This window comes from Ambystoma mexicanum, chromosome 4q, assembly GCF_040938575.1.
Source record: "Ambystoma mexicanum isolate Mex_15411 chromosome 4q, UKY_AmexF1_1, whole genome shotgun sequence".
Lineage (NCBI taxonomy): Eukaryota > Metazoa > Chordata > Amphibia > Caudata > Ambystomatidae > Ambystoma > Ambystoma mexicanum.
This window is the reverse complement of record NC_090928.1, coordinates 1,125,819,947-1,125,845,342: the sequence shown is the minus strand read 5'-3', so window position 1 is coordinate 1,125,845,342 and position 25,396 is coordinate 1,125,819,947. Positions and strand designations below refer to the sequence as shown.

The 25,396-nt window shown below is 48.8% G+C and overlaps 1 protein-coding gene across 1 annotated transcript in view; it reads left to right on the top strand.

Annotated features, from left to right (window-relative positions):
- Nucleotides 1-25,396, top strand: part of LBR (lamin B receptor) — a 1,228,970-nt gene that overhangs the window by 804,305 nt on the left and 399,269 nt on the right. Inside the window, exon 9 of the mRNA XM_069608704.1 lies at nt 15,306-15,409. Coding sequence (XP_069464805.1) covers nt 15,306-15,409 — 104 coding nt within the window. The remainder of the gene's footprint in view (nt 1-15,305; nt 15,410-25,396) is intronic.

Genomic DNA, 25,396 nt, shown 5'->3' with positions numbered 1-25,396 from the left:
ATGCCCTCTCTTTGACTCCAGCTACCTAGGGGGGATGTGTACTTACTAACATGGATGGGGTGATTCCTATATGGATTCCCTCCAACCCCGCTGATAGCACAGGTCATACGCAGGATGAAAAAGCAACCATGTTAAATGATCCTCATTAATCCGGAGTTGGCTCGCCAGGTTTGGTACCTGATCCTTCTGCCCCAGGAGACACCCATTTGTCTCAAAACACAACGTCTGTTGGCACAGCAAAACGACGAGGTTCTCCACCCCGATCCAGCAAGCCTGTCACTCAAAGCATGGTTCCTGAGCAGCAAAAGTTAACAAATCTTACATTACCTTCTGAATGTTGGGACATCATTGGAGCATCTAGGGCGCAATCCACCTTGTCAACATATGCCAAGAAGTGGACCCGCTTTGCTGCATGGTGTGAGGCTTCACAAATAGACCCACTTGCAACATCTGTAGAGCAGATGTTACCCTACTTATTACATCTGGCTAAGAGTGGACTTTCCCTATCCTCCTTTAAGGTACACCTTTCAGCCATATCAGCATATTCCACGTACCTGCTTCAAGTTTCATTAGTTGCTGATCCTGCGGTCAAAGTCTTTCTCAAGGGTTACTCCGTACGTTCCCACCAACACCCGAACTGGTGCCCGCTTGGAGCTTAAACAGTCTCGTCTGCGCTCATGGAGGCACCTTATGAACCCATCCATATATGTGAACTACAGTTTCTGTCCTGGAAGGTTGCCTTCTTAGTGCCCATTACATCAGCTAGAAGAATCAACGGAACCTCTCTTCACCATATTCCAAAAAGACTGCGTCATTCTCAAAAGGCATCCGCAACTCTTGCCTAAGGTAGTCTCTGAACGTCCCAACGTCCCAGCAGCCGCCAGAGCAGTCCTGCAGAGGTGTATCCATTCGAGATGCAATTATCCATTGTGAGCTGCTCAGAAGTCTGATCTGCCCCCCGTTCGACATCTGGAATTCATCTGCTGCAAATCTGCCACTCTGCAGCTACTTTTGCTTTTTGAGCCCCTTTGTGCTCCTCGCGCCACGTGGAGCTTTGTCTCCGTGGCTCCCGTGCTCATCCTACTCTTCGCAACCGTAACCAAGCATATTAAATTGGCCGCTGCACCATGCCTGTGCTAGAAGCCTTGTTCTTCCTTGTTTACATGGTTGCTACGCAAATCACTTTGTGACAACGCAGACAACTTTCTTATAAGCCTGTCCTATTCCGCCAGCAGGCGGAAGCCGGCCCACTTCCAAGACCTCGTCAAAGGCCCTGTCCCGCGCCTGTCAGAGCCGGGAGAGCCAGAGACCTAGACCTATTGCCTACATTCTACCCCATCGTACATTTGTGCTTTCCATTCCCTATTCCCGTCTCTGATAAGCATGTTAACCACCCTCTGTGAGCTGTCTGCCTCATCAGCTGGCTATTGATGGCCCTCCAATCTGTTTGAGACTGCCAGCGAGAATTATTCATGCTGTAAGACTTTTCATAGTATGCTGAAATAAGATACCTCTTTGTGCACGTACCTACCCATTATTCCGCCACGCTCACTCTGTAACTATGGCTACACACTATGGAAAAGTCTCTTTATGAGCATATCCACAGTATAGCCTGGAGTGCCAGGGTGCCCACATTATGCCGGTTTATCTCTGACTACCAACTTCATTCGTGAGCGTGCCTAGACCCGTACCGTAGCTGCATGCAACTGCCTGCGAGCGCTCTCCGCAACACGGATGTGGGTGAATACCATGCCGATTTCTTACCTGCTCTCTTGTGTTCTAATTATCTATGCTACGTTCCCCACTTGAACACTTGTCTGTCTTCACCGTGATCTACCTGCCTCAGTATGACATGCACTATCTGCAATATTATGCAAATACTACAAAAGTCGATCTGCTGTAATACTCACTGCCTAATGCCTCTGTTGCTGACTGTCTTATGAATGCCATCTGTTAATCTGTAATTAAGGATCAGCTTTTTTTCCTAAGGCACATTACCAACGTATAAAACGAGCTAGTTTTGAGTCAGGCTGGCCCCGCTACTGTGTCGCTATATTACTGCAGTTGCATTGTTTCCTTAAAGAGTTGGAGTCACCTAGTCCCGTACCGGACTTGTGTAAAAAAAGATGCCTCCTGGAACATCCAAAAGGGCCTTCTCGACAAAACTGCATTACTACAAGAAAAAATAGAGGCTACAAATCCCAGCCTTGCACCCAGCACCAAATCTAAAGAATCCCACCCTCCTTCTAAATCCTGCAGCCCATTTGAATTCTCCTCAGTCACTACCGAAGAGGTAGAAGCCATCATTGCTAGCCTAAAACCTTCCAGATGTCAGGGCGACATCTGCCCAGCCTCAATTATAATGGAGGGCGTAAAGGAATTTGCACCCTTCATCACGTCCTTCATTAACTCCTCATTCGCTTCCTGATCGGGCCCAAAAAATCTTAAAGGTGCATGAGTCATGCCTCTAATCAAAAGACCCAATCTCGACCCGAGCATCCCAACCAACTATAAACCTATAACAACGGTTCCTTTCCTCTTGAAAATTCTCGATAAAGCAGCCTATTTCCAAATTCAGAACCACCTTGAAGACAACAATGTTCTGGGTCTCAGGCAGTCTGGGTTTAGACTTAGACATGGTACTGAGACAGCCCTCTTGGACCTGAAAATCCAGATGGATGAAATCGGTGATGAAGGAAATCTTGCCTTAGCCCTCTTACTTATCAGTAGGGTTTGATTTAGTTGACCATAACATTCTAACCACACATCTGACCTCAGCAGCCGCCTTCTCCCCCAAAGCCGGTGGCTGGGTCCAATCCTTTCTCTCTGACAGAACGATGAGTCTTCACTCCTGCAGCTTCAGCCGACTCCTCTCCAATCACATGTGGAGTGCCTCAGAGCTCATGCGTATCCCCAACCCTCTACAACATTTTCACAAAGCTTCTGTTTGACCACCTAGACGACTTGGGCGTCCCATACACAAACTACGCGGACGGTAGGCCAATTCTCATCATTCTCTCAGGCTCCTCTGCTAAAGACTCAATCCTCCTAAATAAAATTGAACTCCGAATTGAAGCTTGGATGGCCAAGCACAGTCTTTGTCTCAACGATGACAAGACCGGGCTCCTTCTCATCGGCTCCAGGCAGCGACTTAATAAACTAGATCCGCAATACTACTCTTTCAACATAGATGGGGACACGATCATTGTGTCCAAAGATGCCAAAGCTCTAGGAGTCTACCTGGATTCCACCCTCTCCTTATCCAGGCAAGTAAATGCAACATCCTCAGCGACAGACTACACGTCCAAACTGATAAACGCTTGTAGACCCTTCCTGTCCACCAACAGTTGTATTACTCTGGCGAGAGCTCTCATACTCTCCAAACTGGACTATAGCAACACTCTGTACTTGGGTACTAGTAAGCGAAATTTAAACAGGCTACAAGTGTTACAAAATAACACCCTTAGATCAGCTCTAAACATTCCCCGTTCTTAGCACATTTCACAAGATAGAAGTAACACTAACTGGTTACCTATACAAGAAAGGATTACATTTAGGACCCTAATATTGCCCACAGATGTCTCTCAGTTTGGCCCCCAAATATCTAGTAGAAAGATTCTCTAGAAAGTATTCTTCCAGACCTACTAGAGCCAACTACCTACACTTCCTTAACGTGCCCAAATTCAAGCTGCACAAAACCGGTGGGACGAGATTCCCAGTGTTGGCGGCTAAGACATGGAACTCTCTGCCCCCAGCGCTAAGAGCTGAATCACCCTTCCAGTCTTTCAGACACAAAGTAAAATCATGGCTCTTCTCTAAGCTTCAATAAAAATGCCTTGTGCCTCATAAGGACGTTTGCCTTGATATGTGTGTCTGCCTTCGAAGGTCTTTATTTTCATATATGAATAGGTCTATGTGTATTACTGTACCTCACTTTCCTGTTAGACAAGGTATGGCTCCTATAGGTAACCCTAGTCAGCTGCCTTCTAGCTTCCTCCAACTCTTATTACTGTCATTGTTATTATTATTGCGATGACTGTACATTGCTGTCATTATCACTATGTAACAAACAACCTGTTATATATTCAAGTAAAAGCGCCCAGATACCCTAGGGTTAGGTGCGCTATACAAGCAAGTAAACTAAACTAAAGCTATTTATGCTGAAGTTTAACCTTCAATGTTTCAACATGTGAATCTATGAAAGATCCAATGCTGAAGAAGTCTTAGTTCTCCAGCATGGGGTCTGGCATGGATTCACATGCTCATGAATATTCCCCGTCGTCAGGCTGGGAATCCTCGGTAAAGAAAAAACCAGTATCAGTTTCGTTTCTGATCTGTCTTTCGTAGCAATAACCAATCACTGGTCTCTGCGTCATACTGACCACAGCCAATGACTGCCCTCTACCTAAGCACCGCCTCTGGCAGCCATCTTCTGATTTTTACCGCAGGTTCATGTGTTGGGATCCTCGTGCTATTGCTCTCGAGCGTTAGTGCTATTTTTTCACGTTTTTTTTCTCAAAAACTTCGTTTTTTCGGTCAAAAGAGCCTCAAGCTCCACCGACTCACTATCCGATCAACGGGGACCCGTGTCGGATTCGTCTGCGCCCCTCAAGGGTGAAGATTCGTCGAGCTACGCTTTTGGAGGACTCCAGAAGTTTCTCAGGCCCGGTCATGGCCCAGGAGAAGGGAAGCTCGACGCCCGGAAAGCTGTTCAGGGTCTGCCCTGGATGCCAGCTGCAGAACGTCTTCAAGGAGGACGAACACTCCTTTTGTCTCTACTGCCTACATGAGGACAAGACGCACGTGGAGAAGGACTGTGCGTTTTGCGGCAACATGTCGGAGCGGACCATGAAGGACCGCCATCAACGTCTCGCCAACTGGCTAGAAGGGAAGAGCCCGTCCGGCGAGAAGAAGAAGAAATCTGAGCGGTCTTCTAAGTCCTTTGAGGACGCCCCGGCGACGGGGGTCCAACATAAGGCCAAGCACCGCGAGTCCGCTGGCACCGGGAGCGCCGAACGGTCGGGCTCTACGGTCGCCAGGCAGGGCGCACCCTCCCCGGCACCATCAACCACGAGCCAACGCTCTGGGTCGGGTAAGAGGAAGGCCGAGCACCCGGCGAAGCTCCTGGAGAGGCCCCGGTCGAGCTCGAAGGCCCCATCGGAGGGGGAGCGAGGCGGTGTCCCCCCCTCAAGGATAAGGCGGTGAGCGCACCTAAGGTGGTGAAGGCCTTAATCCATCCGGCCAAGCCCTCTATCGAAACTGTCGCGGCGGCCCTGGCTCAGCCTGGGCAGGCTACACCAGTGGTGGCGACCTCGGGGCTCAGAGTCTCCCTGCCACCTCGGAGGGAGTCATCTTTTGTGCCCATCGATAGGACCCCCGTGAAATCCCCCGTGGGGAAGAAAAAGGGGGGCAGGGCGTCGTCGTAGATTCGGCCTCAACCTCGGAGGAGGAGCTGGTCGAAGTCTTAAGCCACGGCCTCGGCGTGGAAGAAGACCGACCCGTCGGGATGGATCCCGACGCAGGTGACGACGACATCGTCGAGGGTACCGACGGGGTCCCTGATCGCCCGTCGGATTCCCCTCTGCGAGCGCCGCGAGACAACTCGGCGGCCATTTTGTTGGCTATACAGTCCTTATGCTCAGAGATAAGGACGAGACTACCGTTGCCGACGGAACCTCTCCCGTCGGGGGACCCAGAACCGGGACCTTCTGGTGTTCCCCCTACCAAGAAAAGAAGGATCCACCCTCCGCCTCCTTTTCAGCCGTCGCGCCCCTTCGAGCCCTCCTCCCCGTCCACCCGAGGGGATGATACGGGGACTGACACGGCAGCGACGGGTACGGACGACGAGGTATACGACGAGGATGTACCGTCGTCGCCTCCCACCAGGGCTTCTCCGCCCGACGAGATTGGATCGTTCCACTCCATGATCTCCAGGGCATCCGAGCTTTTTCAACTCTGCCCTGAGGAGAAGAAGAAGGAAGGTTTCCTTTATCAGCGGCGCGAGGCCAAGAGGAAGACGTTCCTCTCAGTGCCTCTATTGGACGACATTTGGGATGAGGGCCTCACCCTCCTCAAGAACCCTTCCACGACACCAGCTAGAAGAGACCGGTACGAGAAGAAGTACCGGGTCCCGGACACGGCCCCCCTGTGCCTCCGGGCGCAGCCTACCCCGGACTCCGTCGTCTCCGCGGCGGCCAGGAAGAAGGCGGGGGGGGGGTGCGGCCTCCACATCGACTTCCCCACCGGACGGTGAGGGAAAGAAATTGGACGCTATGGGACGCAGAGTCATCTCGTCGGCAGCGACGACGATTAAAGCGGCCAACGCCTTGGCTATCGTGGCCCGCTACGACAGGGAGCTCTGGTACAAACTGGCTCCCCTGCTGGACTTCCTGCCGGACGACAAGAGGACAGAGGCCCTGGAGATCCTGCAGGAAGGTGAGGTGGCTTCGGACCATGCCATTACCGTTGCGACGGACATTGCCGACACTGGGTTCCGCCAGTTGGGCAACGGCGTTTGCCTTAGGCGGCGTGGATGGCTCAAGGCTACGGACTTCCGTCAAGACGTTCAGACCAGAGTCCTGGACATGCCCTTCGATGGGAACAACCTGTTTGGCAAAACAGTGGACGATTCCCTTCAGGCCATTAAAGCGGACACTGAGACGGCCCGGGCCCTGGGAGTTCTGCAGCAACGACGGACGCCCTTTCGGAGCAGCGGAGGCAAGGGCGCCTCCAAAGGTTCCGGCGGCGGTTTCTCCACCTACCGTCAAGCGGCCCGCTCGTCGTCTCAGGAGGCCTACAGATGACGAGGCAAGTCTGGCGGACTCCGCCGTCGTCGCCAAGGAGGTCGAGGCGGCAAAGCCTCGTCCAAGCAGGATTGAACCGACCGTGGGGTCGGGCCCCCACCGAAGCACCCCGGTGGGAGGCCGGCTGGCGAGCTTCGTCAGCGTGTGGGAGTCCATCTCCACCGACCGTTGGGTGCTGGACGCCTTGGCCCGGGGCCACGCGCTCGAGTTTCAAAGAAGGTGTCCACGCGTCCCCCCCGTGGCCAGGAAAGAACTTCACGTCCCTCAACTTCTCCTGGAGGTAAAGGCGATGCTCAGGAAGGGCGCCATCGAACTCGTCCCAAAGAGGCTTCGGGGCTCCGGAGTGTACTCGAGATACTTCCTCGTGAAGAAGACGGGGGGATGGCGCCCCATCCTGGACCTGCGACGTCTGAACAAGTTCATCAAGGCGCAAAAGTTTCGGATGGTCACCCTCCAGCACGTCCTGGGTCAGCTGGAGGAAGGAGACTTCCTGTCGTCGTTGGATTTGGAGGATGCCTACTTCCATATTCCCATCCTAAAAGGGCACCGAAAATTCCTCAGGTTTGTGGTCCAAGGGCGTCATTACCAGTTCAAAGCCCTCCCCTTCGGTCTACGGTCGGCACCCAGGGTGTTCACCAAGTGCCTCGCACCGGTGGCGGCGCAGCTGCGCCGCGAGGGGATCCACGTCTACCCCTACCTGGACGACTGGCTCATCCGAGCCAAGACGAGGGAGCCAAGACGAGGGAGCTCGCCGTGGTTTACACGGCAAGGACCGTCCAACTTCTCACGGACCTGGGATTCTCCGTGAACTACGCCAAATCCCACCTGGTACCCGCGCAAGACGCTCTGTTTCTGGGAGCGAGGCTCAACACAGTGTCCCTTCTGGCCTCCCCGTCGGAGGAGAGGACCAGGACCATCCTGGGCAAGGTGCAACGGATGTTGGTGGCCGACGCGGCCAAGGTGAGGTCCATCAAGTCCCTCCTCGGAATGATGTCTTCCTGCATCTACCTCATTCCCATGTGCAGGCTCCGGATGCGCCCGTTGCAGGAGTTCCTGGACGCGCGCTGGATCCAAACGACGGGCAGCTTCGAGGAAAGGATCACACTCGACGAGAGTTTCCGACGAGCGATCCGGTGGTGGGACACCCGCGCGCATCTGACGGCGGGCATGGACTTCCAGACCCCAGCCCACCAGGAGACAGTGACCACGGATGCCTCCCTGGAAGGGTGGGGAGCGCACACCGAAAATCTACACGCAAGGGGCCTTTGGCTCCCGACGGAGAAATCTTTACATATCAACGTCCTGGAGCTCCGTGCAGTGTTTTGGGCCCTCAGGTCCTTCCTTCCGTCCCTCAAGGGCAAGGTGGTGAGGATCTTCACCGACAACACCACCACCATGTTTTACATCAGGAAACAGGGCGGAACCAGGTCCCCAGCACTGTCCAAGGAGGCGCAGGACCTGTGGCATTGGGCCGTCGCCCAAAGGTGCTTCCTTTTTAGGTGCAGAGGGAAATGTATTGCTACTTGGGGATTCAGGCGACACAATGCCCGAGGGATTTCTTCGCCAGCAACTTTCTCCCCCTTTGGTTGGCAGTGAAGCGAGACATGGAGAGATGGGCAGGGTTGCGGTTATCGTGGGTGGCGCATCTGAATTCTATAAAGATGGTGGTTCTCCCCAAGTTTTTATTCCTATTCCAGATGCTACCAGTGCCCATGTCCATGTCTTTAGTTAATGGAGGTAGAGCAAACTATGTTGCGCTTTCTTTGGGCGGGGAAGAAACATAGGATCTCCTAGGAGACATTTAACTAGGCCAGAAGAAGAGGGGGGAGTGGGATTCCTCGATCTAGCAACGTACTACGAAACGTCCCACTGAGAGTCCTGGTGGATCATTTCAATCCAGGTCCAGGGAAACAATGGGTGGAAATGGACAATGAGGTACTGGCCCCGGTCACGTTGGACGAGTGGTAATGGGTTCCCAAAACCCACATCCCGAGGAGAGACCTGCTCCATCTAGTGTTTGAGGTCCTGTGGTCCGTTTGGAAGGAGGGAGGTGATAATAGGTGGCTCACAGCATGGACGTTTTATTGTTTGGGTTAATGAGGAATACATAACTGCAATTCGAAGGGATTGTGTCCTCCGACGTATTCCTCATCTTAGATATCTTCTTCCAGCTCTGCTGGCCTCGGAAAAATTTTTCTCTAGAGGGCGCTGCGCGTCGACGTCCTCCGAGTCGGTGTCCCTCGACAGCCGCCGTATCGACGTCATCCTGCCTATAAAGGCCGCGCGCAGCGTCCGTTGCTCAGTTCCGTTTTTCCGTGCTTACTCAGTGCCTCGGAATACCGTTGCTCAGTTTTGTCAGGTTAAACCTATTTACCTCGAGGTATTCGATCCGTACTCGATGTCTTCTTCGTCGGAACCGACAACTCCTCGATCTGGCTTCAAAAAATGCCGAGATTGTGGGAAAAAGATCTCGCTGACTGACCCTCACAGAGTTTGTGGTGTTTGGGAGCTGAACACCATTGTTCGGAGTGCGAGGACTGTATGTCCATGACAGCTAAGGCCCTGAAGGAGCGTAGGGGGAAGCTGGAGAAAGGTAAGACTTTTAAAGCTTCTTCTTCGTCGACGAAGTCGAGACATTAGTCTCCTCATCACCATTCGCGCTCCAGGTCTCGGAGTGGGTCCCATCACTCCTCGAGATCGAAGCACTCGAAGAGGAGACGTCGAAGATCCCCTTCTCCGTCTTCCTCTTCCTCTGTTTCACCAAAGAGAATCCCTTGCCCCACGAAACATAGTTCCCGGGCTGAATGGGAGGAATTGCGCAAAAATATGATGAGCGTCTTCGAGAAAGCGGCCTCGACCCCCTCGAAGACTGCCGAGAGCGATGCTCTGGTCGAAAGACCCGAAGGTCAAAAACGCCGCGAGTCGCAGTACCCGGCGAAGGAAACCTCTTGAGCGCGTCTCGAACCCTCGAGTAGGACTATGACCTCCAAATCTTCCCCGAAGGTTCCGTCGACGCCGAGGTCGGTGTCTTCGACGCCGTTGTCGAAGGGACCTTCGACACACGACGATGCCAGCTTCGACACCGGTGTCGACGCCAAGAAAAGTCAAGGTTACGACACACCCAGTGACTATCCCCAGGTCCTCGATGACGATGGCTTCGAGATTGTCGAGCAGAATCCCAATTCTGTCGAGGTCATCAAGGCCTCCGCCTTTGTTTTCGATGCCACGCTCGAAGCCTTCGGCGTCGACGCCATCGACGTTTTCGAGGCCGATTATGACAAGTTCGGCACCCTCTGCCTTGGAAATGGGGTTTACACCCTTTATGAGTTCAGAACAATTGAGAACTATGTCCTCAATTATGGAAGAGGGTGAATTGTCTGAACAGGAAGACACATTTGAGTTGCAGGGACCTGTAACCCCAATTAGAGAGGAATTTTCCTCTGAAGAACGCAGGTTAAAGGATCTTCATGATTCCTTACATGAGGCAAGTGGGTTAGACACTTCCCCTGAGGTGGAGTTTGCTAGGCCAGACCCGGGGGAGCATGCTGAAACCCCCTATAGAGCCTTAATGGCCAGGATCACAGAGTTTATTGGGTGGTCTGCACCTTCACAATCTTTCCAACAAAATGACCTCACGGATATTCTTGACAAAGGCCCACAGGAGGATCCTGTGGTGCCTTTTCATAAAGCTCTTCAGAGGAAGATTATGACGAACTGGGAAACCCCAGATGTCGTCCCGGCAGTAAATAAAAAACTGTCTACAAAATACAGGGTATCCTCTACAGACCCGGAGTTTTTGTCAAAACACCCATCCCCAGAAAGTCTGGTGGTACAGGCAGCATCTTCTACCGATGTCAAGACGGCTTATCCTACCGTCCCACAGGACAGGGACGATAAAAAATATGATGCTATGGCAAAGAAAGTTTTTTCGGCATGTAGCATGGCGTTAAAATCTGTTAATGCTACTTGCACCCTTGCTAGATTCAGCCATACACTTTGGGAGTGTGCTTCTACAGCGGCTGACTGCATCCCGGAGGGAGAAGAAAGGGATGCGTTCCTGAATATCATACAGGACGGCAAAGACGCTATGTGCGAATCCCTCCAGACGGGCATTGATTCGGCTGACAGTATCAGCAGAGCAATGGCGGCAAGTACAACAACCAGGATATTCGCTTGGTTGAGAAAGTCTGGTTTTGCCCCAGATGTGCAAGCCAGGCTCTTGAACATGCCATTCGATGGCTCTTCTTTGTTCGGGAAAAAGGCGGATGACCGTTTAGAGAAACTGCAAACTTCAAAAGCAGCAGCAAAATCCCTAGGCGCTGAGACCCGTCAGACACCTTTTTGTCCCACAGGAACCTCTGCGAGGGGCAAGTCCTTTCGCTTCTACTCCGCATTCGGAAGAGGTAGAGGACGACCGGCTCAAAGGGGACAAAGAAGAACTACCCGAGGTGGACGGGGTAGATATTCAAAAGCCGCAGCAACAGCAGGTGCCTCTTTACCATCTGCATCAGCCGCCCCAAAACCACTCTGAGGACTTCCCTCACAGGACACCTGTAGGAGGCAGGTTGACTCAACATCTGGCGGTATGGCAGGCTATCACGTCAGATGCTTGGGCATTGGTAACAGTTGCCCAAGGTTACTGCCTGCCTTTCCTACGCATACCTCAGAGTCATCCACCGGGGATCAGCTCTCAGAAAGCTCCAGATCCGCTCCTCTTGCAGGAAATTTTGGACCTGCTAGAGAAAGGTGCCATAGAACCGGTACCTGTAGCGGAGAGGAACAAGGGCTGGTACTCCCCTTACTTTCTCATTCCAAAGAAAGATGGAGGACTGAGACCCATCTTGGACTTGCGAGAATTTAACAAATTCCTCAGGAAAGACAAATTCAAGATGGTCACTCTTTCTCAGATCCTCCAGGCCCTTCAGTTCCAGGACTGGTTGGTATCTCTGGACCTTCAGGACGCTTATTTCCATGTGCCTATCCATCTCAAACACAGGAAATACCTGAGGTTCGCAATTGGCAACTCTCACTATCAATTTCGAGTGCTGCCATTTGGGCTGACCTCCGCCCCGAGGGTCTTCACCAAGTTAATGTCGGTAGTGGCGGCAAGTCTAAGGAGGGAAGGGATTCACGTCTACCCCTACCTGGACGATTGGTTGATCAGGGCTGTTTCTTCGGAACAAGCTCAGATCCAGCTAAATCACGTGTGCCACTCCTTTCACAAACTGGGCTTTTCCCTCAATTTAAAGAAGTCACAAATGATACCATCGCAGAGACTCCAGTTCATAGGAGCGATCCTGGACACTTCCCTGGGAAAAGCCTCGCCACCAGAGGTGAGGGCTCAAGATATTCTACAGATGATTACCAAGTTCCAAGATGCCCAACGTCTCCCAGCCTTCGACTTTTTGAGGTTGCTAGGCCTCATGGCATCCTGCATTTTCCTAGTGCCAGAGGCTCACCTGAGAATGAGATCCCTCCAGTGGGCACTGAGGACTCAGTGGTCACAATTCTCAGGGAGAATGACAGATCTTCAGGTTCCCGACAGGGTATGCAGCTCTGGTTTTGGGCAATCCAAGAAGGAATATCTCTATCGGCAGTTCACCTAGCCGGAGAGAAGAACTTGACAGCGGACGCTCTGAGCAGGCAGAGCACAGTCTCCCACGAGTGGGAGCTAGCTCAGGAAGTCCTTCAAGAGATCTTCGCCCTTTGGGGAACCCCTCAGGTGGATCTGTTCGCCACCAGCCTCAACAGGAAATGCGATCTGTTCTGCTCAAGGGAATTTCCCCCGAGAGGAGCTCTGGGAGACGCGTTCATAGTGGGCTGGGAGTTTCCGCTTCTGTACGCGTTCCCACCGGTCCCTGTCATTCCTCAAATGATCAGGAGGTTGAGAAAATTCCGGAGAACCATGATCCTAATTGCCCCGGATTGGGCCAGGAGAACGTGGTACCCGGACCTTCTAGACTTGTCCATCTGTCCTCCAATTCGACTTCCACTCAGAGAGAACCTACTCTCACAGAAGGGAGGTCAGGTTCTCCATCCAGACATCAAAACCCTCAACCATCACGCTTGGCTTCTGAAAGGCTGAGGTACAAGGATTGGGACCTCCCTGATGATGTTATGGAGGTGTTGCTTTCGGCAAGGAGGCCAGCAACAAAGTCTTTATACCGCTGCCGTTGGAACAGATTTTGCAGCTGGTGTAGAGAACAGAATATCGACCCTTTTTCATGTGGTACACCAATGGTTTTGTCCTTCCTACTATATTTGGCAAATTCAGGCCTTCAAGTTGGCACCATTAAGGGCTATCTCGCAGCGCTATCCATCTTTAAGCGCACTGCGGAAGAACCATCCTATTTCAAGTTACCCTTGGTAATACAGTTTCTAAAGGGGTTAACCAATGTTTATCCCCCAAGACCATTCCAAGTTCCCCTATGGGATTTAAACTTAGTCCTAACTTTCCTGATGGGCACACCTTTCGAACCACTCCATTCCTGTTCGTTAAGATTCCTTACCCTTAAAACTGTTTTATTAATAGCACTTACATCTGCTAGAAGGGTGAGCGAATTACAAGCTCTTTCTTGTAAACCCCCTCACACAATCTTTCACAAAGACAAAGTTGTCCTGCAAGTGAAGCCTAATTTCCTCCCAAAGGTGGTTTCTGAATTCCATATCACTCAGAAGATTACCCTACCATCTTTCTATCCTCCTCCTCATCCGGGGAAAGAGGAAGAGAGGTTACACAGGCTAGACCCTAGAAGGGCTTTAAGTTTTTACATCAGTAGACTAGCCAGGATAAGACAGGCAGACCAGCTGTTTGTAGGTTACACAGGTCACAAGCTGGGGTTACCAATAACTAAGCAGACCATTTCCAGATGGATCATTCTAGCCATTGTGGAATGTTATAAACTGGCAGGGAAAGAGCCCCCTCAAAACCTTAGGGCTCATTCGACCAGAGGTATTGCAGCTTCATCGGCCCTCAAAAGAGGTGTGCCGGTTAAAGACATCTGTGCGGCTGCTACATGGTCGTCTGTCCATACCTTTACACGATTTTACAACTTGGATTCCTCCTCCAGTCAAGAGACTAGATTTGGAAGGGCTGTACTGCATTCTATTCATCAATAGAAGACAGCGTGAAGTCAGTACTCTCTCCTCCAATAATAGAATACTGCTATGGGAGCCTATCTAAGATGAGGAATACGTCGGAGGACACAATCCCTTCAAAGAACAAGTTACTTCTTACCTTGTAACATTATTTCGACGGGATGTTCCTCCGACGTATTCCTTATCGACCCTCCCATCCATCCCCGCAGTTCTACTTCCCTTGTTGTTGCAGCTTACGCTCCTTCAAGGTGATTAGTCTAGTCCAGAAAGAATTATTGTGGGCTACAAAACGGAACTGAGCAACGGACGCTGCGCGCGGCCTTTATAGGCAGGATGACGTTGACGTCGATACGGCGGCTGTCGAGGGACATCGACTCGGAGGACGTCGACGCGCAGCGCCCTCTAGAGAAAAAATGTTCCGAGGCCAGCAGAGCTGGAAGGAGATATCTAAGATGAGGAATACGTCGGAGGAACATCCCGTCCAAAGAACGTTACAAGGTAAGAAGTAACTTGTTCTTCTGTGTTATAACCTAAAATGCCAATAAAATTTGATTTTAAAAAGAAAACTGAGCAAAGTGCACGTGACCACACTTTCAGCACCTTTGTGCAGTGCTTTGGCGAAGCGCTAAATAAATATAAGCAAATATACATACATTTTCCCAAAATGTAAGAGGCGGGGGGATGTGGAAATTTTCCTTCATATAATCTGGGCGTGCCCCTTGCTGCAGGAGTACAGCTAGACCATTTGGGAGAAGATTAAGGTGTTTATAGGCACAGACTTTGACCCCAAGTTGCCCCTAATGGAATTATGGGGCAGAGAGCTGTACCTTTACTCAATACAAATAGCTGTTCACTGTCCTGTCTCTGACAGCTAAGAGACCTGGCCAGTAAAGAGGGACGAAAGAGGCACTTATGAGACAGGAATAAAGATTAGACTTGGATATAACTGTATGGAATTTAACAAAACGGATTTACAAACATCTAAAATGTCCCTAGAAAGGCAGGCCTTACATTGTGGGCTAGTAATGGTAATGAAGAAAAAGACTGAACAAGTACTGCAAAGTTAAATGGTCATGGTTGTAAATTTGCAATATGCATAGTGTCAGATGAATGAGTGAGGGGAAGGGCTAATTGGACAACTGTTATGTTATGCAACTTTATGAAAGTACACATTTGTGTTACATAATGGACAATTTAGTGCTGTCATAGCCTTCACAGTCTTTAATGAGAATTACAAAATATATAATGGTACCAGGTGATTAACTATTTATAGCTATTGACTTAGGGACAACTGACTTACTTGTCTTGGAGCTCATCAAATTAACACTAATAATGTTTGTAAGCGTGTTCTGTATTGAAGGTATGTCACTGATAACTCTTAACTCATTTGAAAAATATTTACAGGAAATGTGATTTATGACTTCTTCATTGGGCGTGAATTAAACCCCCGCATTGGGACCTTTGATCTGAAATATTTTTGTGAACTGCGTCCAGGTTTAATTGGTTGGGTGAGTACATGAGTTTAATTTCTGTGCTACTTGGACAGTGCTAGTTTTTGTAGTAAATACTGTTGAATTCTGTCTCTGTTCTTCCAGACCATTTGGATATATGTACCCCTAGTGCTTGGAATTGGAGCCACTGATAGATGCCTTCCTCCTGCGGATTTCTCAAATGGCTCATTACAGTCTTTGAACTTTCACTAGTGAGACTATGTGGTACTCCATTACTGGCTCAGTCATTGATGACATTCGTTCTGAATGTGAAAAAGCTGGTAGATGACACTTCCCTGGGAAAAGCCTCGCCACCAGAGGTGAGGGCTCAAGATATTCTACAGATGGTTACCAAGTTCCAACATGCCCAACGTCTCCCAGCCTTCGACTTTTTGAGGTTGCTAGGCCTCATGGCATCCTGCATTTTCCTAGTGCCAGAGGCTCGCCTGAGAATGAGATCCCTCCAGTGGGCACTGAGGACTCAGTGGTCACAATTCTCAGGGAGAATGACAGATCTTCTTCAGGTTCCCGGCAGGGTGGCTCGAGACCTTCAGTGGTGGGCCTGTCAGGAGAACATTCTGAAAGGAGAACAGTTTTGGCAACCCTGGCCGGAGATAACAGTAGTCACGGATGCCTCACTCACGGGGTGGGGAGCCCACGCCAACGACTTGACCATCAGCGGTCGTTGGTCTCCATCGGAGTCCAGACTACACATCAACCTGTTAGAGCTGAGAGCGATCAGACTAGCGCTGAAAGCTTTCCTGCCATCAGTACAGGGGAGAAATGTCCTGATAATGACGGACAAGACGGTGGCCATGCACTACCTCAACAAAAGAGGAGGCGTAGGGCCACTGTGCAGAGAGGAAATGCAGCTCTGGTTTTGGGCAATTCAGTGTTAGGGAGAATTCTCTGTTAAGGCTAATTTCCCAAACCTAGTGAGTCCCCCAGCAGCTTTGCTGGATTTTTGGGGTTTATTTTTTTTCTCCTGCTAAGAGTGGGACTCTTTTCCTCCCACTCTTAGACATGATTTGGGATATCCTTTGACTTTGTATGTGTTTTATGGGCTATGGTGTCTTTTACTCCATAGGGCTTCATGTGTTTTTGGTATGTGTGTTACACAGCACCCTCCGTGCCGTAACACAGGGGTGTCATAGTGACCCCGAAACATAGACTCTGTACCCTGGGACTGACTACTGTCTCCCAGAGCATGTAAAGTCACCATTGGCTTTACTAGTCCTAAATTGTGAACAGAACCAGTACAAACCATCATATTGTGGGCGTACTGGTAGGGGCAATTTGATTGCCCCTGGGTCTGTTGTTCGAGGGGGCACTGTCCAGTCCCCCCTGAGCTAGTTTTGGCTGGTGGCAGTGGATACTACTTTTTATATTCAACCGCGAATATATTCCTATGGGATTTTCCCATTGTTCGAGGCTAATACTTTTTAAAGTAGCCTCAAACATAGCGCCGGTTTAAATATTTAATATTAATTCACTGGTTGGTATTTTTTGCCAGAATTCGGATCCAAAATGGCGTTTGTGGTCGCTTCTGTGACTCCAACCCAAGTCGAGCCCTATGTACCACGTTTTGGCGGGCTTCTCCACAGAAGCCTCCAAAAGTGGTGCCACTCTGTCTGGGTACCACAGGGGGTGTGGGAGGGGGTTTAGGCACCCTGGACTGAGCTGCCTCGGCAACTCAAGTCGCACTCTTGTGTGATTGGCCCAGTGGTGGTGAGCCGCCTGGCTCACCACTTAGCATGTTTGAGTGACAGCTAGGACTGATGAATGGGGGTTTTCTGCATAAAAGCAGGGCTTTGGGGACTGGGACTTCAGACGTCGCCACAGGACCAAAGAATCAGAAGAGGGAGAAGCTGAGCCGACCTGCAACGACGACACCACCGGTGGAGCCCTACGGAACCGACTCACCACTTCTTCCAATGACAGAGGAGATCTTCATCCCGAAGAGTCTTCTTCCTTTGACTGGTGCGGATAACCAGTTTGCCCGCGTTTGGCCTTCCTGGATCATCTCGTGGCCGCCTTGCCTGTGCCAAGCACCCCGGCAACCGGGATACCACGCTTTACCACTACCGCGAATAAAAGGGTAGTACCTTTTTACCGGAGAACTCTGCGGCTGGTTTCTTCCCTGGCAGTGCAACGACCTTCAGCTTTCCTCCACGTCGAGACCATCTATTCCTCTGGACGACGCCGCGACTTGCACCTGCTGCCAGGAACAACTGCCCCCGCTGGAGGATTCTCTCCACTTTCAAGGTTCTGTGTCCGCCTTGCCTCCCTCGCAACGGTCTGTGTGGGGTGTCTCTTAAATCCTCAACTTACCACTTGCGTTGGCCCTAGGCTGGCTAACTGAACTTTTCTGAGCTGAACTGATTCCTTTTTAAACTCTCTGCAAGACTCTCCAAGCCTTTTAAACTGTGTGATCTTGGGCGCATTGGTGTTCTACTCTCTCCAAGAGGGAGCCTGGCCTCTGAACTTTTTGCTCACAAGTAGACTTTGACTTTCCTGCCTTGCTGAGTGCTTCTTAAGTATTGTGTTGTGTGCTGTTTCTAATTTCTGCCTTTTCCCTCCCTTTTTCTTAACTTATCGGAGTGCCATCTTTAGTTAAGCGCTCACCTCTGTCTGGAAATAAGTGGTGTTAACTAAGACTTGTCTAATAAGGAATAAGGAATGTATATATATTAATAGTGACTGTGTTTTTGAACTTGCTTACAATAAGAGTTCTAAAGTTTTTCTAAGTGTGTCTTTAAATAAATAATTATATACTTGATACCAAAAGCTCTGGTCAGTGTTTGCTTGTGCTACTGTATTTTGGTACCTATCTTGTATACTCTATTTACTGTCTAACTCTTCTTGAGAGAAGTCTGGCTGCTCAGCCACAGCTACCAGGTAAATCTGGGTGGTACAGACTGCTACCAATTGGGTTTACTGCCAACACCTGTAGTCTTAAAGGAGAGTTCCGGGACTTTTTTTTTATTGTCCCTACGGGTCGGCCATGTGTTTGTAAGCATAAATCGGTAGATCGTAGGAAACTTTCCTATGGACCTTACCCGACTTTTCGCCCATTATCGCACTCGAAATCAGCCTCCATTTTGTGATAATCCTATCATTCCGCCGCATCGACCTGGCTCACCTGCCTTTGCGGCACTAAATCAAATCCCCCGCCCCTGAAACAGACTTTATCAAAACATTCATATTCCCCGCCTCTATCCGTGACGTGACTGAGCTGCGTAGGCAAACGCGCCCAGGCGTCTTCTACGCGACTCCACACAGACCCCGGAAATCAACACAGATCAGCTCACAATACAGCGCGCCACAATTCGGAATATGAAACTGTACTTTGAAATCAAACCGCAAGATTGTAAATGTGGTAAAGTACATTTATTTGACATCAAATGTTTAGAGAATATTCAGCGATTTACATTTTTATTTGCTCACGTTCCAAAAAGTTCGTATTGAGGAACGCGATGGTCCTTTGCTGTACACAGGGTCTTAGAGCATCTCACAATACAGCGCCACAATTCGGAATGTGAAACCGTGGTTTAAAAGCAAACGGCAAGATTGTACATTTGGCAAAGTACGTTTATTGGACATCAAATGTTTAGAGAATATTCAGCGATTTGCATTTTTCTTTGCTCTCGATCCAAATTAGTTCGTCTTGAGGGAAGCGATGTTCGTGTGCAGTACACAGGGTGTTGGTTTACGATAAAAATAAGCTCTTCGGTCGCACTGATAATCGCATGGCTGTTCCAACAACGAGGCACTAGGCCACCACAACGGTAGGTATGTTGCATCTAACCGTTAGTACCGCGTAAGGGCATACTTGTACTTGGCGATCGTCCCATAAAATGGTCAGGGTGGTAACGTTGTTCACGCGGAGAAGCAACTGGCGGCTGTAGAAGCCGTCCGCCGGTGTCTGGTACTCGTGACACAGACAGTAGTGAATGATGTACCTAAAAACATAAAAAATGAAATTAGTCTCACCATCAGATCCTTATTAAAATTATTCATTTCATAGCGAGGACAGCGCTACTGGGTGTACACAAGTGTTTAAAGGCGTGGCGAGGCATGGAGGGGGGGGGGAGTGGAGTACAAGGTAAGTAGCATAAAATAATAAATAAATAGGGCCAGCTGGTGGCAAGTGCAAGGTAAGTGCAGAACAAGTGCTGGGAAGGGGGGGCTGTAGGATACTGAGACAGTCTACCCCAGTGCAGGGGTTGACAGGGAGGCAGTGCAGGTGGAGAGTGGAAGGGCCCAGGACCGAGGTCGCAGACAGTGGACGAGTTGTAGCAGGGGAGAGGGAGAGAGAAAGCAGAAGCAAAGAGGAAGGTTTTGAGGTGCTTCAGTAAAAGCAGATGTTTCTCCTCAAGATAGTGCGCGGTAGAAAACAATATGCCACATAGAACGAACAAGTACAACTGAACCCGTCTTTAAAGCCACTGTATAGTAATGAAATTGCGGTATAAACTCATCAAAAGTTACTTACATTATATTTGCATTTTCCATCGTGTCTCTGTGTAGGGCAGACCCGAAACACCACTCCTTCTTTGCCGACGTTACTTCTTCTAATGAACGTGGCTCATCGTTTCGTTTCTGAACTTTTATTCATTATCTTTTCTTAGTCTTTCAGGATGGTCCCGGCCTGTCAAGGTCAAATCACAATAGAACCTTATATTCGGTCGTGGGCCGTTCCGCCACCCGAGCAAAACATCAAAGCAGCTGACCTTCACTTTGAGCGAGCACACATTTCTAGTTAGCTGCAGTTAGTTTTAGGGACATCTTGTCTGCGTGCCTTTTTTTTTATTGTCCCTATGGGTCGGCCATGTGTTTGCAATACGGAAACATTCTATAATTTTTGTAAAAATGATTTATATTACTGTTTGGTTTAATTGCAATGGGCCTGCAACATGAGGAGACTCGAGAGAACAGACAATCAAATTACAATCATTTAAACCGTGATGTGTATTTCTCAATGAGCTCTGCTTTAGGTGGACATGGAACAGAGGCAATGTTGGGTGGCAATGCAGTTGTCCCCTGCATAGGTTCGTTCACCACTCCATGTATGTGCCTATCGAGGACATCTACGATAAGTCTCTCAATAAACTCATATTGCATATCCTCAAACACTGGTTTGATCACCCATTGTTTACTTCTTTTAGTGAAGGCCTTATTGTAGCGAAGCGTCCCTAAAGTTCCGGTCGTCCTACTTTGTTGACGGCCAACATTATGGTTATGTGCCAAGACCGCTAGAAGAGTCCGATTTATCATGCCTTCCATGCCAAAATGCAATCTTTTGGGCCTGTACTTTAGGCACATATTGTGGAACACCTCCAAATCTCCTGTGTGGCAGAATTCCGTGAGTCCCCTCAAATCTCTTGTTATAGTTTTATCAAATACAATCTTTTCAATGGCCTTGTGAGTGGGTGATGAAGGAATCAACCACTTCTTCTTCCGTGCCTCCTCTGTGGACAAATGGCCATGTTCACATTTGTGGAAATGCTCATTTGTCGACCATCGATGTACGTTGCTACAGTGCAACATTACTGACCGCCATTTTTCCAGTAGAATTTCCAATGACCCTTCACATGTTTTTGAGCTCCACCAAAGATGGTTGCTGATTGACTTGGACCACTGTGAAATACCTTGCAATTCTTTTTTTTTACCTGCAGCCGACAATTTTTTATTGATTGATTTTGCAAGATGCCAAACGTCAAATTGGTGATTTATATTTTTGTACTGTTCTCTCATTGTCTTGGCAATTGAAACGTGTCTGTCCGTGGCTATCAGGTCGATCACCATTCCCCGCGATTGTAGTTCTTGCAATGATGCTACAAAGCCAACTTTCTCCATGGCCACTGAGGATGTACTTTGTGACACCTGCACGACCACCGAACTCACAATTTTCTTACTTTCCATGTCCTGAAAGTGGTAGGTGCAGTACTTGGCTGAAAATCCTGGGCTGTCGCACTGTCCATCACCGGCTAGCCTGAAGCGTTTGCCCGCGAATGTACTTTCCATTGACATTTTTTCCATTCTCCAAGCTTCGCTGATGGCTGGAAATAGATAATCGGTTTGGTATTTGTAGAACTGACTTTTCGCAATGAAATGGATTCCCACAAACTGAAAGAAATACTGTAACTTTTTAAAACTTGAACCACTAAAAAGTGCGGCCGCTGCACAAAGTAGATTGCCTGCTGGCAGTTGCCCCAGCATGGGTTGTGCAGACCATGCGAACGGATGATATTGTGTACAGGTGGCATGTATTTTAAGGTTAGTGCCTCGAATTGCACGAGTCACATTAATCAATGGCTCCCCACATACTTCCCCACCAACCGAATGCCCACATTTCATCATCATAATAATATCCATCAAACAGCTATCGAATACAATGAATTTGGCCTCTTTCCTTATACTGTCACTCTGCATCCCAGCTGGTTCGGCCTGTAACGTTGAGGACATGTCACTCGCATGAAAGGTACAATCTCTGATATCGTCTTCCGCTATGCTGAGTGATATTGATGGTGTTTCATTGTCGTCCACGTCATTCTCTTCCATTGCAACATCTGTTCCTTGTCCGGAGATGGGAGAAAAAAACAATGTCTTCAACTTTCGCGCGCTCTTATTTTTTGCGGGTGTGGATTCTGTGAATTGATCTCCGACTGCATCCAAACTACCAGGAGGACATTCACTATCAATGGCTGGTGGTGGTATAGCTCCGTTGTCAATAACTTCATATTCTTCCCATTGGCACGATGCATCTCCAGTCTCAAGTCCCTGCCAAAAGGTTTGACAAGCAACATCTCTCGTTCGCTTCACTGTCTGTGTAGATCTAGTTCTTACACCCACTCGCAACTAGAGGACAGATTAGAAAAGGGATGTTCAGTTTAAACACAACTTACAGTATTGAACTATTGACAGTGAAAGACAACATAATATAGTGAACAGGACACTAACCTTCTTTTGCTTTCTTTTCTTTGAAACTTTCTTGCCTCGAACTTCAACATCTGGACGCTGTTGCTCCGACTCGTGTGTGCATGTCTCCACTTCCTCTCGCGCTGCAACGACTATATTTTCATGATGAGCACATCCATCACTCACTGAGGCTCCATCGACTCCCTGAAACATAGAACTTTCATTAGTATGTATAATAATATTGAAAACACAAAATGTACTTGGGGACCAATACCCATACGTACATCTCAATAGCAAAACACGAATGAACGCATTGTGTAGAACATTCAAACGACAATAGTTCACGCATTGTTGATCTAGTTAGATTGAACTGTCAAGATCCATACCTCGGGCTCCGCATAGACTTCCATTGATGATATTATTGAAGATGACGCTTCAGTAACTCCCTGAAACACAGTAATTGCATTAGTATGCTTTTCTATTTTGTTAAAAAGAACATAAACTTTGAGCAGGCGTCAACGGCTCATCTAAATAGACCTGCACAAATGATCAGTTGTCTAAAATAAATAATGGATATGTAAATATGATTCGATTTGCTCGATCGTTGGAAGTGTCACCACCCAGAGATCTGCATCAACTACTAGGGGTGATGTTCTTGAAGAAGAAGCTCCGTCATCTCCCTGAAACATAGTACTTGCGTTAATAAAGAAGGAAGTATAGCGGATGTAATCACGTCATATGATTTCGCTTGATCGAACTGTCAGTATCCATACCTCGAAATGCATAAGAACATCAAGGGACGATGTAACTGCGGTGCACACTTCTGCAAGCTGTTGCGCCGACCCGTAACTGCATGCTCCCCCTTCTACTTGGACTAATGCTCCATCGACTCCCTGAAACATAGGACTTTCATTAGTAATGAACACAATATTGAAAAAAGAAGACAAATAGGAGGGCGACGACAGAAGGACATATCAATGGCTAAAAACGAAAGAAACATTGTGTGTAACAATCACGCTACAAGAATGCAAGATCTGATGATCTCCATCGTGGAACTGCCCGGAAACGTACCTCGAGCATCTGAGTGACATCTACGGTTGTCGTCAATGCGTTGGACTCCTCAGCATCTCCCTGAAAGACAGTACTTGCATTATTTTGGATAACAATAATTATAACTGAAAACAAAGACTAGAGGACGAGTACAAGGGTGTACCATTAGGTAAAATAATTACACGATCAATTAAAACTATTGATTTACATGCCTAAAACAAGTCAGTGTCAGAATAGCTAAGTAAGATTACCCGATAGGCGCTTGAAGTGGCTGATGACTGCAATAACGACACGGATGGAGAATCTTCCGCCTTCATATTGAGTGGATACATAAATGGGGAAATTATTGTTAGCTAATGCTACACACTACCGCAAGGCCGAGAGATAAATACGTAAACTTGACTCACCAGTGGAGGGATGTGGACGAATAGAGTGGGAATAGCGGTTGAGAGCAATTTTCGCCTCGCTCGCGGTGTTTTCTTCTTTATTAGCAATGATGTGGAGTACATGTCTGGGCTAAAGTGCCTGCTGCAGATGCGGTATCGATCACCCCTCTTGTCCGCAAAGACTTCTAGGACTCTACTTTCTAGCTCAGAGGCTGGATATCCGCAATATCGGACCCATTCTCTTATCTGATCTATTGTCTTAGGGAAAACATGCATTATAGTACCTTCAGATTTGTTATGGGTCTTCGAAGGGCAACCGCCAATGGAACAGGCAGGCATTATGGAAAGTTCTGAAAAGTAAAGATCAACAATTCTCTATGAATACCAATGTGTTAAAACAGTAAATGACACATAAAAGGTTCAATGCAAGGTCCGTTTTGGTTCTTGGAACTATACACGTTATTCACATGCGGATAAGTATTTCAATAACTTTCAAAAAATAGAAAAAGTAATTTGACTAAACTCAGAACATGTGACTAGTTCCTTGCATGTACTGTCGTGAACGAAAAGAAAACATGGATGCAATTTGATGACTACTAGCAAATAGATATAAATTTAAAAATTGCACGCAAAATGATTATGGTACATGGACTTACCTTGACGAACAAACAGTTAGATGCAGGGATCAGAGTAGTTTCTTGTCGTAGAACAGGGAGCAGTTCACAGGTTGCAAACTGACGAGTTTGCTCAAAGTGGTCACGGAAGTTCACAGAGACGAAGAGCAGATAACCAGCACCTTCACGGGTTGACTAGCAAAGCGCAAAGAAGTTCTCATTAGAAATATGAAGTGGGTTATAAAGAATTCGAACCAGGGGTGTGTTTGTGAATGAATGACGTGTATATGTCGTGGCATTATGTGGATTGCAGGGGGCCGTCCAGCGTGAGGGGGATGCTTGGCAGGAGACACGGGGTCTGGAGGTAGACATGGGAACAACAACCCATGCTCTATAGACCACTTTGAAGTGTACATGGTCTTTGGCACCTCTTGGCCTTTATCGCTCCCTGACAGCTCCACTTGCCAGCAGCGCAAGTACCCCGGTGCGAACTGCCTTTGATAGGGCGGGGGGTGGATCGGGGCGGTGGTCGTGCAGACAAGACACAGGAAGACTCGTGAATGGAGACACACTTATGTGGATTGCAGGGGGCCGTCCAGCGTGAGGGGGATGCTTGGCAGGAGACACGGGGTCTGGAGGTAGACATGGGAACAACAACCCATGCTCTATAGACCACTTTGAAGTGTACATGGTCTTTGGCACCTCTTGGCCTTTATCGCTCCCTGACAGCTCCACTTGCCAGCAGCGCAAGTACCCCGGTGCGAACTGCCTTTGATAGGGCGGGGGGTGGATCGGGGCGGTGGTCGTGCAGACAAGACCCGTTTGCCGCAGGGCCTCACCAAGGAGAGGCCATCTAACTGAATGTAAGAGGATGGCTGCAGGATCTACTACATGGAAGGCAGGGGGGTGAGTTTATAAATACCTCACCCTCCCATGAGAATATATGGCGGTCATCTCTGTACCCGGTGCCCAAAAAGAGGATTTATTATGATCAACCATATTTATTATTTACCTATAACCATGTTTTGTATCAA